At 43.5% G+C, this 13,555-nt stretch overlaps 1 protein-coding gene across 1 annotated transcript in view; it reads left to right on the top strand.

The window, feature by feature from the left end:
• The window catches only part of LOC136874553 (pickpocket protein 28), a 175,761-nt gene that overhangs the window by 15,216 nt on the left and 146,990 nt on the right, over positions 1-13,555 (top strand). Inside the window, exon 2 of the mRNA XM_068227844.1 lies at positions 1,998-2,120. Within this exon, the coding sequence (XP_068083945.1) occupies positions 2,020-2,120 (101 nt within the window). The 5' untranslated portion in view covers positions 1,998-2,019. The remainder of the gene's footprint in view (positions 1-1,997; positions 2,121-13,555) is intronic.

Raw genomic sequence — 13,555 nt, 5'->3', positions numbered from 1 at the left:
TACATGTATATACTGTATATGTATTGTGACTTCTTTTTCACTCACTATTATGAACGTTAACGACAAGAACTGACTGAAGAATTTTACGTACCACCAGTTGTCTATAATAAATCTTGTTGTTTTATTGTTTTTATTATAAGAAATTATGTTTTAAAAACCTGTATTTCAGAAAAGTAGTTATAAACGATTTCTCATTGCAAGTTTTATCACAAGTTTTCAAATATAGAAACCTGCGACTTTTATGTGTTTAGGGGGAGGGCTTATGGTTGAAAATGGGGCAAAAATGTGGGTATGCGACCCTTAAATGGTATTGTATTATGCTATACGGTATAAGGTAAAAAGGTACACATCAAACCATGTTCTATGTCTTCAGTGTCGATCTGATAAAATTGAACTAAAAGTCCAGACTGAATTGCGAACGAGGGCGGCGTCACAGCGTATTAATTTCATGGCACTTTGAACCTTAACACTTAAGAATAAATTAAGAACACTGGGTGATGTTATAGGCCTAATTTACACTGATTGACTGGTGCCTGTGCTTGAACTGAGCCGATTAAATACCCTGGTGCTGTCCACAAAATCTGTTCCCACTGCGACGCTCACAGAATGGTAGGCTACATAAACGGACTAAATCTGGAAGGACGTGGAAATCGGCAGAAAAGCTGACGCCTGACAGCGCACGTGTGGACTGTTCGCCAACTGCTCGACCAGTCAGAAAATCTGGCTGGAGTTACATCACACACACGTCGTACACGCTGTTGGAATGGTTCCATATACTTCGTTCGTGTACTGGGCTTCCAGAGTATTCCGGAATTAAATCGTAGTTTTTTCGTAATTTTTGCATTTTCCCCCAATTCTGGTAGGGTTGTGTGTCTCCTCTGACACCCCCACCCCAAGTGAAAACAGATAACTGTCGTGGTCATATGTGTATCCTGCGCTACTTGTGTGTGTGTATATATACACATGGAAAGAAACGTTCTGGGTATCAAGCGTTCTTTTCCGGAACATATAGACATTTAGAAATTACATCCCCTGACAAAACAGTGGTATAGTATCAGTGAAACACACAGCACTGTGCATCGCACGTACGATACATTAATTGTAACTCAGTTGTTGCATGAAAGCAGTATGACCTTATAGACACATATTGGATATAATTTGTAGCCTACAGTATGCCTACATTGTTGTAAGTAGTTAAAACTGGTAATTCCATCTTTCATTTCATCTCACACGTATAATAAGGATAAATCTTTAATATAACTAAAACTAAGAAAACGTTTTATTTAAAGATAGTGCCGCCTCTGTAGTATAGTGGTTAGTGTGATTAGCTGCCACCCCTGGAGGCCCCGATTCGATTTCCGGCTTTGCCACGAAATTTGAAAAGTAGTACGAGGACTGGAACGGGGTCCACTCAGCCTCGGGAGGTCAGCTGATTAGAGGTGGGTTCGATTCCCACCTCATCCATCCTGCAAGTGGTTTTTCACTTCTCCTCGAGGCAAAAGCCGTTAAGGTACCTAACTTAAGGACATGGCCGCTTTCTTCCCTCGTCTTTGTCTATTCCTTCCAACCTTTCCGTCCCTCACAAGGCCCCTGTTCAGCATAACAGGTGAGGCTGCCTGGGCGAGGTACTGATCATTCTACCCAGTTGTATCCCCGACCCAGAGTCTGAAGCTCCAGGACACTGCCCTTCAGGCGGTAGAGGTGGGATCGCTGAGTCCGAGGGAAAAACAAACCTTGGAGGGTAAAAAGATTAAGAAGAAGAAGAAGAAGAAGTTAAAACTGGTAATTCAATCTTTCATTGCATCTCACACGTAGAACGAGGATAAATCTTTCATATAACTAAAACTAAGAAAACGTTTTATATAAAGATGGTGTCCATTTGATCCTCTCGGAAGGTTGGTTATCATTATTTTTAATACTTGATTTTACCTGTGTGGAAGAGGTTAAGACAGCAAGGTAGATTTAATTTCACTATTTCTCTTGTACTGTGTTTATAGGGACCGTCAGCCACGCAGCAAGATGTGTTGTTCAGTGAATTCGTTTCTACACGATTTCTGTCAAAATTCTTCTATCCATGGTTTGCAGTATGTTGGAGACAAGAAACGGCCGATTGTGGAACGGTAAGTAATACCTTGAACTTTTCTGTCAGTCCTACTGAAAAACAAAACCGTATCACGTTGTTTCCATCCAAGGCTCTGTATCAAAAAGTTCATACACTTAGAACAAATCAATCTAATTGACCATGTTGGCGGGTCGTTAAGGAGGATGGCTATATTCTCACAGCAGCATCCTACACCCGAGTTAACACGTCTTGCACTCTCTTAACCACGACTTAACTCGAATTTCAAATACCGCACTATCTTATTAGACCCTACTTTAGTCTGACGCCGGAGTTTCGCTGCTGAGTACGACGTGGTATCATCTAACAATGGCCTGTGAAGACGACGGCGTATGGCTTTTAGTGCCAGGAGTGTCCGAGGACAGGTTCGGCTCGCCAGATGCAGGTCTTTTTGATTTGACTCCCGCAGGCGACTTGCGCGTCGTGATGAGGATGAGATGATGATGATGATGATGACGACACATACACCCAGCTCCCGTGCCAGCGAAATTAACCAATTATGGTTAAAATTCCCGGACCTGCCGGGAATCGAACCCGGGACCCCTGTGACAACAGGCCAGCACGCTAACCATTCAGCCATGGAGTCGGACGATTTAATATATAACTGGCTTATTTGAGAGCTTTCAAATACCACCGAACTGAGTTGACATCGAACCCGCCACCTTGGGATTAGAAGGTATACACTCTACCCTTTGAGCCACTTACACCGTCCTTAGAACAATAATCACTCAAATCTGTATACAGAATCTGTGGACCGAGCAAGTGGCTGTGCGGTTTGCGTCATGTAGTTATCAGCTTGCATCCGGGAGATAGCCGGTTCGAACCCCACTGACGGCAGCCCTGAAGATGATTTTTCGTGGTTTCCCATTTTCACACCAGGCAATGCTGGGGACGTAGCTTAATAAAGGCCACGGTCGCTTCCTTCTAACTTGACACGGACCAAAAGAAGCAAAGATTGAATTTAAACAAGTAATGGTGGACTGAGCTGTAGCCAGCTTAGTCGGGAATAACCAAGAACATCTTGTAAAACCATCTACACATACAAGGATGAACTTGTTGGCATTCCCCTTTGACTGGGGGAAGGGTCCTACGTAATTAATATACAGGCGTTCCATTGGGCGCGACGCTTGATGAGAGGACAAAAGGCCTATCTTGGTAGATATGGTGGGTTTACTAAGCAAGCAAGATTTACAAGCCTTTACTAGTTCACGAATTTCACCGTCCATACCCTTCCAGATAAACATTTCACGGATCTTTTCACGGGTTTTAAAGATGCCTAAATGCCCCCCTAATGGGGTCTCATGATAGTACTTGAAGATCATTGGTACAAGAACAGCTGGAACTACAACTTTCATCATCTTATCATGCCTCGAAGGGCAACATAAAACACCATTCCTCAGTACATAAGGGACAACATGTTCCCCAGAAGAAAGGATTTCCATGATCGGAGCCAGCGTTGGATCTTCACGTTGATATTTTTCAATATCCCTAAAGAGCATGGGAGCATCTGTTAAGATGGCATTAACCTCAGATAGTAAGGACACGGGAGGTGATGAACTATCGACCAGTTCATGGGTCTCGACGTCGTTGGAAAACATACGGCTGAGTCCGTCTGCGACAACATTTTCAGTACCTCTGATATGCCTAACGTCAAATTGGAGGGCAGAAATTCGGACGGCCCACCGGGTTATACGACCAGTACGACGCGGCCTACCTAATACCCAGCTTAGGGCTTGATTATCAGTCTCCAAGTCGAATTTGACATGTTCCAGATAGAGACGGAACTTTTCTAAGGCAAATAAGACTGCCAAACCTTCGAGCTCATAGATGGAATACTTGGCTTCTTGAGCCGATAAAGTCCTAGAGGCATAGGCGATGGGTCGCCTCCCTAGTTCAGTCTCTTGAAGAAGGACTGCAGCTACCGCCGACGACGACGCGTCGGTTTGGACGATGAATTTCTTCGAGAAATCTGGCATAGCAAGGACAGGGGCATTACAAAGAGCTAATTTCAGGTCTTCAAAAGCGGCTTGTTGCGAAGGCCCCCACTCGAATTTGATGCCTTTCCTACGAAGAAGGTTCAAGGGCGCCGCCCTATTAGCGAAGTTAGGAATAAATTCCCTGAAGAAATTCACCATACCAATGAACCTGGCAATACCTTTGATGTCCTTGGGAGGCTTGAAATCACGGATGGCCTGTGTTCTAGAGTGATCGACTGCGACACCATCGGGCGAGACAATATGCCCTAGGAATGACATAGAGGGTTTAGCGAAGGCGGCCTTGGACAATTTCACAGTTAGCCCAGCCTTACGAAGGCGATTGAGAACTTCCTTTAGATGATCTAGATGTTCTTCAAAAGTCTCCGAAAATACGACGACATCATCAAGATAGTGGTACAAGTACTCGAATTTGATGTCGGAGAAGACCCTATCTAGTAGCCTCGTAAGCACAACTGCTCCGGTGGGAGCCCGAAAGGCACGCGGTTGTATTCATACAAATTCCAATCCGTGGCAAACGCTGTAAGATGTTTGGATTCTTCAGCCAGAGGAATTTGATTATAGGCCTGATTTAGATCCAAGATGGTAAAGAACTTAGCTTTACGAAACCATGAAAAACAAGAATGAAGGTCAGGTAGGGGCACAGATTGTAACACCACCTTCCGATTGAGAGCCCTATAATCAATGACAGGCCTGAAGCCACCTTGGGGTTTCGGGACTAGAAAAATAGGCGAAGAATACGCCGACTTAGAGGGCCTAATAATACCATCCTTTAACATTTGATCGATGATTTCTTTCAATGACTTCATTTTAGGTGGAGATAGCCTATAAGGTGGAAAACGGACCGGAATCGAATCCGTGACCTCAATTTTGTATTCAATAAGGTCAGTAACACCAAGAGTATCAGAGAACACCTCTGGAAACGACTGACACAACTTAGGAATACTGTCAGCCTGCTCCTCAGGTAGATGTCTAAGGTCTAACAACATCTCATCCTGGGTAGGCGAAATAGATGAACACGATACAGAATTACACTTCAACAACGGGATTTTACAATTAGAAGCAAATTTGAAAGTGCACGACTTACTCTGAAGATCGAGCACAAGACCAGTATGGGACATGAAGTCGGCTCCCAATATAATGGGGCAAGACAAATGCTTAGCCACAAACAATTTAACCTTCCAAGTAAATTTAGAAATACGAATTTTGACATTTAAGGAGCCTAAAATTTCTAATGGAGATCAATTAGCCGAAACATATTGAACCGAAGACAAACAATAGTCAGGAAGCTTACAAACAGATTTCAATTTCGAATACCATTCAGCCGAAATAATAGAACAAACACTGCCAGAGTCTAATAGAGCTGTTACAGGTTCATTATTTAACTCAATTTTAAGAAAAGGCACGGGTGCGGGGGTATCCGCCGCAATCCTAAGACATTCTTTGGGACCTTCAAAGGATAAATTTGAAGACAGAGTTTTCCCTGAAATTTCGACATGATTGCTTGGGGCTGAGCCTCGAGAAGAAGGGTTCGCCGACTCAGCCAAAGCCCCTAATCACTTATGATTGTTGGTGGAGGTTGCACCAGAAGTTGAGCAGGAGGGGGTGCTATTAGAATTTGGGCAATTCTTGGCGATATGGGAAAACGCGCCGCATTTAAAACAACCTCGAGATGAACTGGCTCCATTATTTGTCCTACTTGATCCGATCAATGGACATTTGTTGCGAAGATGGTCAGGCGACCCGCAAGCATAACATTTACGGGGTGTGACTGGTCGGCGAGGTGGAGGCCGGGGATTACTAAAAGAAGGAGGGGGTTCTTTCGCGACACGCAAGGTATCGGCGTATCTAACTCCTTCGGCGGAGACGGCCATAGCCTCTAACTCGGCAGAAGTTTGCGGACGCGACGCAAAACACAAGTATGATCTGTAAGATGGAGAAATGCCTTCCACAATGGCCTGTACAATCTGATCTTCCGGGAAGTGAAGAGCAAACACCCTGGTATAGAATTTAATGTCTTGTATGAAATCAGCAAGATTTTCATCCAGTCCCTGTACTCGTAATAGTACTTCTGAATCAGAGATGACCTCGCACGAGCAGGAATGAAATTTGCAAGAAGGTGTGCATGAAAATCTTCAATAGATGACTGTTCCGCTATTGCCCTAACAATTTTGTCTGAGAGAACACCAATTGCATAGGGATAAATGATCTGCAAAATTTGACACGGAGAAAGAGAAAAAACAAGGGCATGATCCTGAAATACAACTAAAAACCTTAAGAATGAAATAACTTCACTGGTAGACTTAACCGAAAACTTAGAAATACCTCTGAGCAACATTGCTAATGGATGAGGCAAGCTGCTGAACCCGGCGGACATAGTAGGTAAAGGTTTGAGTGGCGAAGAAGCTAATTCAGAACGTACATTATTCAATGAGGTACGTCGTTCAGATTCATGGTCTAATGGGGCAGAGGTTGGTTGAACTCCTATCGATTTAGTACTTTCTTCCCCGGTGGGAGAACGGTCCTCGCTGGCTACGTTTACCGTAGCGGGTTGATCAGTTTTGGGAGTAACTTCCCCAGTTAACAATTGGGTAACCTTACTGGACAATTCAGAAAGATTTTCAAGCACCACACTAGCTTCCTTCCTTTGAATGTCATTCAACTTCAGAGACAATAGATCGTTAACTCTATTAGAAAAATGAAGTAACCTTGCTTGCACACGTTTAATTTGATTAGGAGAAGGGTTACTTTCTTCAAAAAAACTAACTACAGATGCTAGCTCAGTAGTATTGTCGTGGAAAGAGAGTCGTCAATTTCTTTCTCTCCCAAAGTGGGGATGGAAATGGGCAAATCAAGGGACTCTCTAAGCTTATTGGTGTCTACCGCAACCGTGCCTCCAGATTGCACATTTCTAATTGTTAATTCATAGATCAACTCCTCTTTGCGCAAATAGTTGAGATGGAGAACATCGCGAGGGCCGGGCATGATGACAAAACAATTTTGAAAAAAAAAATCCAAAAATTCCAGCAACTGAGAAAAGTGTTAGAGTTCGAAAGCAAAGCAATGTTTAGCTATCAAAAGGGGCTAAATAGAGATCCATTCAACCACGCTCTGCTACCACTTGTTACGGAGTTATCCATGGTAGTTAGAGGTGAAAGAAGGTGCTGGGATGAATAGGACTCAATCTACGAAATTAAAGTTAATTTAAAATTTAACAAGGTTATATTTTCTTTTCAAGATCAAGAAATAACAAATATAACAGGTACTCAGTAGCCTAGCAACGAATCGAGAATGTACAATTACAGTGTTACAGGATTTGGGCTCCGAGAGCCAGGCACACAATTCTTGAGCAATTAGCCCAAAATTACTTATATACAAGATTCCACAAAGGGGAAGAAAACCCCAATCATGCCCAGGAGCACTTGCTCCCCATTACACGGTAAAGCCTCCTCGAGGCACACAGAAACCCAATTTTAAGAAAGAGCAACTCGCTCTCAAATTTCAAGCCCATCAAAGGCCACACCAAACTCCACATTCAAGCTGTCCTCCAAGTACAATAACACAGCGGTAAGAATACCCAACCTACTGAGGCCTATTAAGTAAAGAAACAGGTCAATGGCATGGCCCCAAAATACCAATTTGAGAGGAGGCGTACTTGCACTCCTAATACACTTTATTAAAACCTAATTTGGCCCTAGGCCGCTTATGCAAGGGCTAATCCCATTCTACGGAGGTGACACGATAGGAAAACTTATTTCATTACAAAACGAAGAAAAATGGTTGAGAAAACGTAGTCACCTCAAAAACAATATGAACGGGAGCTCGAGAGGGTTAGGCACTCTCTATCCCAATTTGTAGTTTAAAGAGATAGAATTTATACCAAGAGTCTTTTACATTTTAGAGGATAGTTACATGGTAAAAGGTATCGAACCTGCCCCGAGAGTTAAACTGCTTATTGAAGAACAGCTGCCCGACGAAAGAGGCGCTTCCCGCCCCCTGCTGCATAATTTACACTATGATAGATGTTACTGATGTGGCGCAGAGACCCGAAAATCAGCAGTTTATATACCCTCGCAGAACATTCGAGACCTTTCATGAATGATAACACCCGTCCACAAGCATTTTATTGGACGGCCAAAAGATTACATGTCAAAACTGAAGAAGAAAACCAGGATTGGTGGAAAATTAATTAGAGAAATTCGGGATTGGCTAATTTCAAAACTGGCGGAACGAACGGATTAACATTGCCAACTCAAACAATGACAGAAAGAAATTTAACAAAGAGCAAACTTATGACTACAAAATTTCTTCAAAGAAAAGTTCCTTCACTTCGCACTAGAGTGCACAATTGTAGTTCTTAAGAGGTGCCATCTAGAAGAGAATGTTCACACTTCTTGCTACAGGGAAAACAAAAATACATCGAAAACGACACAGTTCAGAACACTTCAAAATTTACAAGTAGGGACATCTTCTGAGAAACTTGAGAATTAACAGTGTAGTTAAAGTTCAGGCTTCCTCCAGTAGAGGAGTTTCAACTGGCGCAATGTGTGAATTAGCGGAACGGAGGTGTACCGCCCGGTACATAACTCATGGTCTCTTCCTATCCAATCGTCGCCAAAAGACCGGTCTGTGTCGGTGCGACGTAAAACAAATTGTAAAATAAATTTTTAATAATAAAAAACATAGCCTAATCTGTGAAGTGCGGTCGCGTATAACGTCACTCGGGAAATGGCGGAGTCGGGCTGCGCATGCTTCCTTTACTTTCCTCCAGCTAGTCTCATGAAGGAAGCAGGCGAGTTTATGTCGCTGTGAGGATTCCATCTGTGGTGTAGTGGTTAGCGGTCGATTCCCGACTCTGTCACGAAATTTGAAAAATGGTACCGGGACTGGAACGGTCCACTCAGCCTCGGGAGGTCAACTGAGTAGAGGGGGGTTCGATTCCCACCTCAGCCATCCTAGAAGTGGTTTTCCGTGGTTTCCCAATTCTCCTGGAGGCAAATGCCGGGATGGTACTTAATTTAAGGCCACGGCCGCCTCCTCCCTCTTCCTTGTCTATCCCTTCCAATCTTCCTATCCCCCCACATGGCCCCTGTTCAGCATAGCAGGTGAGGCCATCTGGGCGATGTACTTGTCATTCTCCCCAGTTGTATCCCCTGACCGAATGTCTCACACTCCAGGTCACTGCCCTTGAGGCGGTAGAGGTGGGATCCCTCGCTGAGTTCCAGGGAAAACCTGACCCTGGAGGGTAAACAGATTAAGAAAGAAAGAAAGAAAGAAAGAAAGAAAGAAAGAAAGAAAGAAAGAAAGAAAGAAAGAAATCATCATCACGAGGTTGTAGTGGCGGCGTTGTCTGCAAAAGCTGACTGAGCTGTGGGGGCGGCTTCTATGGGGTTGGCAGGGGATTGTTGGGGAGAGAGTAGGGAAGCAGATAAGGAGGTGGTGGGTGTAGACATGATAAGAGAGGAGTGACTAATCGTGGTAGTGAGAGTAGTAGACAAGAGGTCTTGAGGGGAAGTGGTAAAGGTGGTAGTGGTAGTAGGAATGATGGTGGACGTGGTTGTGGTGGGGGGCGGGAGGGACTGCTGAGAGGTATGTGGTGTGACAGTGCGGGGGTTAAGATCGAAGTACGTTGGTTCTAAAAGATGTTCTGGAGTAGGGACCACTTCATGAAGCTTGTTGCCGATGATCAAACCCTTGACAATGAAGGTTCTTGTTGAATCGGCGTCCCGGAAATAGGCCAAAACCCCCGTTGAAGGGGAAGCATCAGGAGTGGGTCTGTCCCGGAGTCGAATAGTAAATTGGACTGGGAAACCGGCTTGACGGAGGATGGTGCAAAGACTGGATTCGTCGATCCCTGGGCCCACGTTTTGAATGAGGCAAGAATACATAGTTGAGCGGGGAGGCGACAGCCAACTAGGCGTCTGCCTATTTATTGTTCCTTGTCCGGCTGAGTTGTCGATGAGCGAAAGGCCACCCAGCCGCAAAAATGAAGAGACGGGACGTAATTGTGGTGGATAGAAAGAAAGTGAGGATCCCACATATCATTTAGAGCATAACGTAGGTCTGTAGAACGAATATCAATGTGATAAGTCAGACTTCTCTCTGCTACCGCTATTTATATTAATAATAATAATAATAATAATAATAATAATAATAATAATAATAATAATAATACCGGGCGAGTTGGCCGTGCGGTTAGGACCGCTCAGCTGTGAGCTCGCATCCGGGAGATAGTGGGTTCGAACCCCACTGTCGGCAGCCCTGAAGTTGGTTTTCCGTGGTTTCCCATTTTCACACCAGGTAAATGCTGGGGCTGTACTTTAATTGAAGCCACGGCCGCTTCCTTCCCATTCCTAGGCTTTTCCTGTCCCATCGTCGCCATAAGACCTATCCGTGTCGGTGCGACGTAAAGCAACTAGCAAAAAAATATTATTATTATTATTATTATTATTATTATTATTATTATTATTATTGTACCGGGAGATAAACCTCAACTCCGCACATTCAAAAGAAGCGCCTTAAAAAACTCTATTTCTCAAACAAAACGTGAAACTGCTACTACATGAAGTTGGGACATTAATCACAAGATGTCACTACTGAATAATTGAGAAGTTTGTCATTTCTAAGTTACCTAAATTGATTGGATTTATTTTGTTTTGTTTTGGTGTACATCAAGAAGTTTGACCTTTTCTCCATAGATGTCTCTAAAAAAATTGAAGTCACACACTCTGGTGCAAGGGCGAATGATTTGTTATTGAAAGAAATTTTGTGTGTATAGGTTTTCTCATGTAAATTATCTTTCTTTATTTCTTTCTTTCTTTCTTTCTTTCTTTTTTTTTTTTTTTTTTTTTTTTTTTTTTTTTTTTTTTTTGTATATTTCATGGTTTGCAACACTTCATTCTCTTCCCGCTAGCTTTGGTGTCTGGCCAATCAAATTTTTTCTGTAATTATTTTTCAGCCTATCACAGGCTTCTTTTGGTTTTTGGGTGTAACTTTTGATTCTGCCAATAAAAATGAGAGGGTATATCCGGATTTAGTCCAGAACCCTCTCGAACAGTCCCCTCGGATATGTAAGTTGCGGCTTTTCAAGTTCCCTTGTCTTACTGATCGACGTATTTCTGAGTGTGTGTGTGTTAAGACAGGAGGCGGAGTGCCTCATTCTTCGGCAAGAAAAACATCAGCCCAGGTAATGGCCAGCAATCCTCTATCTTTGTAGCTGTCTCCGCAAACTTATCCGAGGGGAAGGTTCTAAACTTTAACCATGTAACCGTGTGATTTCTAAAATGTAAATTTCTTCTTGCTAATGTAAAATTTCATACAGTCTAAAACTGTAAACCGGGGATAGAGAGTGCGTTACCCTCTCGAGTTCACCTTCAACTTAGTTTGAGGTGACTATGATGTTGTAACCTTTTCCCTTTTCTGTAAAGTGTTAGATTAACCTCCATTCTAGTCATCTCAGTAGCTTGGGATTATCCTCTGCATCATCGGGCCGAGAGACCAATTAGGTTTTATATGTAATTGTCTAGGAGCGCAAGTGTACGCCTCCATTCATTTTGTGTTCGGGCCAGTATTTAACCTGCTTTCTTTTCCACGAAGGCCCAGTAGTTTGGGTACTAGTTACCCCTGAGTACTAAATTGTAAAATCACAAATTGGGCCCAGAGAGGGTATCGGTGTCGGTGCGACGTAAAGCCAATAGCAATAATAATAATAATAATAATAATAATAATAATAATAATAATAATAATAATAATAATAATAATAGACACAGATAGGTCTTGTGGCGACGATGGTACAAGAAAAGCCTAGGAATAGGAAGGAAGCGCCTGTGGCCTTAAGTAAGTACCGCCCCAGCATTTGCCTGGTGTGGCAATGGGATAGCACGAAAAACCATCTTCAGGGCTGCCGCCAGTGGGATTTGAACCCACTATCTCCCGGATGTGAGCTCACAGCTGCGCGCCCCCTAACCGCGCGGCTAACTCGCCCGGTAGTTGAAGATGTTAATCTATCTCAGCCGTTCAACTACGATATTTAGCCTTAGAGGTTGCCTCATGGCAGAATTTCTAAATTACAAAACCTAAATTACAAAAAAAAAAAAAAAAAATACAAAAAGAATCACATGGAACAGGTACAACAAAAATCCATATCTCGGAACGCTAAAAAAAAACACCAGAAAATTGTAATAAAGCCTGAATGCGAGGTCTCATGGTGTAATGGTTACTACTCTGGACTCTGAATCCAGCGATGAGAGTTAAAATATCCCTGGGACGTGCAATTTTTAATTCGAGTTATTACAAGCTCCTTAATGCTTACCTCTGCGGTGTAGTGGTTAGTGTGATTAGCTACCACCCCCGAAGGCCAGGGTTCGATTCCCGGCTCTTCCACGAAATTTGAAAAGTGGTACGAGAGCTGGAACCGGGTCCACTCAGCCTCGGGAGGTCAAATGAGTAGAGGTGGGTTCGATTCCGACCTCAGGCATCCTGGAAGTGTTTTTTTCGTCGTTTCCCACTTCTCCTCTAGGCAAATGCCAGGATGGTAGCTAACTTAAGGCCACGGCCGCTTCCTTCCCTCTTCCTTGCATATCCCTTCCAATATTCCCATCCCCCACAATGCCCATGGTCAGCATAGCAGGTGAGGCCGCCTGGGCGAGGTACTGGACATTTTCCCCAGTTGTATCCCCCGACCCAATGTCTCACGCTCCAGGACACTCTTCTTGAGGTGGTGGAAGTGAGATCCCTCCCTGAGTCCGAGGGAAGAACCACCCCTGGAGTAAACTGATTAAGAAGGAAATAATTAAGCCTGAAGCATTATAATCTACGCGTCAGAAATCTTGATCATAGGAAGCAGATCACTAACTAAAGGTGTTGCCATTGATGCTTTCACGGCCCGTACTTACAGACATGATACTGTACAGGCTTTTGGGCTTATGCCGTGTCAACAAAATAAGGTGAATTTTTTTACGTTTCGCAGAGAACTGTCCTCTGCGTCATCAGAAGAAAATCTTGGCTGTCCACAAGAAAGGCTTCTTAAACAATGAACTTTTGAAGTTTAGACTTTATAATAGAAGTACAAATGGTACGTTCATTCGTCACCAGATGGCTCCCGGACGCGGCACAGCGCTAGCGTTCGAAGCGGAAGCTGACCGAACCATCAGAATCAGTCTAAGAGTGTCACGTAATATGTGTGACATCTGGCGATGAGGAATATACAAATTTGGAAAACACCAGGACGAAATAACAATAGTTCGTCTCCGTTTCATTCCAGGCTTGTGTCAATGTCATACACCTGCTAATTTCATATGTTACGTACAAATGTTACGTAACCCTCTTACACTGATTTTGATGGTTCGGTCAGCTTCCGCTTCGAACGCTAGCGCTGTGCCGCGTCCAGGGAGCCGTCTGGTGACGAATGAACGTACCATTCATACTTCTATTATATAGTCTA

Source organism: Anabrus simplex, chromosome 5, assembly GCF_040414725.1.
Source record: "Anabrus simplex isolate iqAnaSimp1 chromosome 5, ASM4041472v1, whole genome shotgun sequence".
NCBI lineage: Eukaryota > Metazoa > Arthropoda > Insecta > Orthoptera > Tettigoniidae > Anabrus > Anabrus simplex.
The sequence above is the reverse complement of the archived record's forward strand: the minus strand, read 5'-3'. Positions and strand labels throughout refer to the sequence as shown.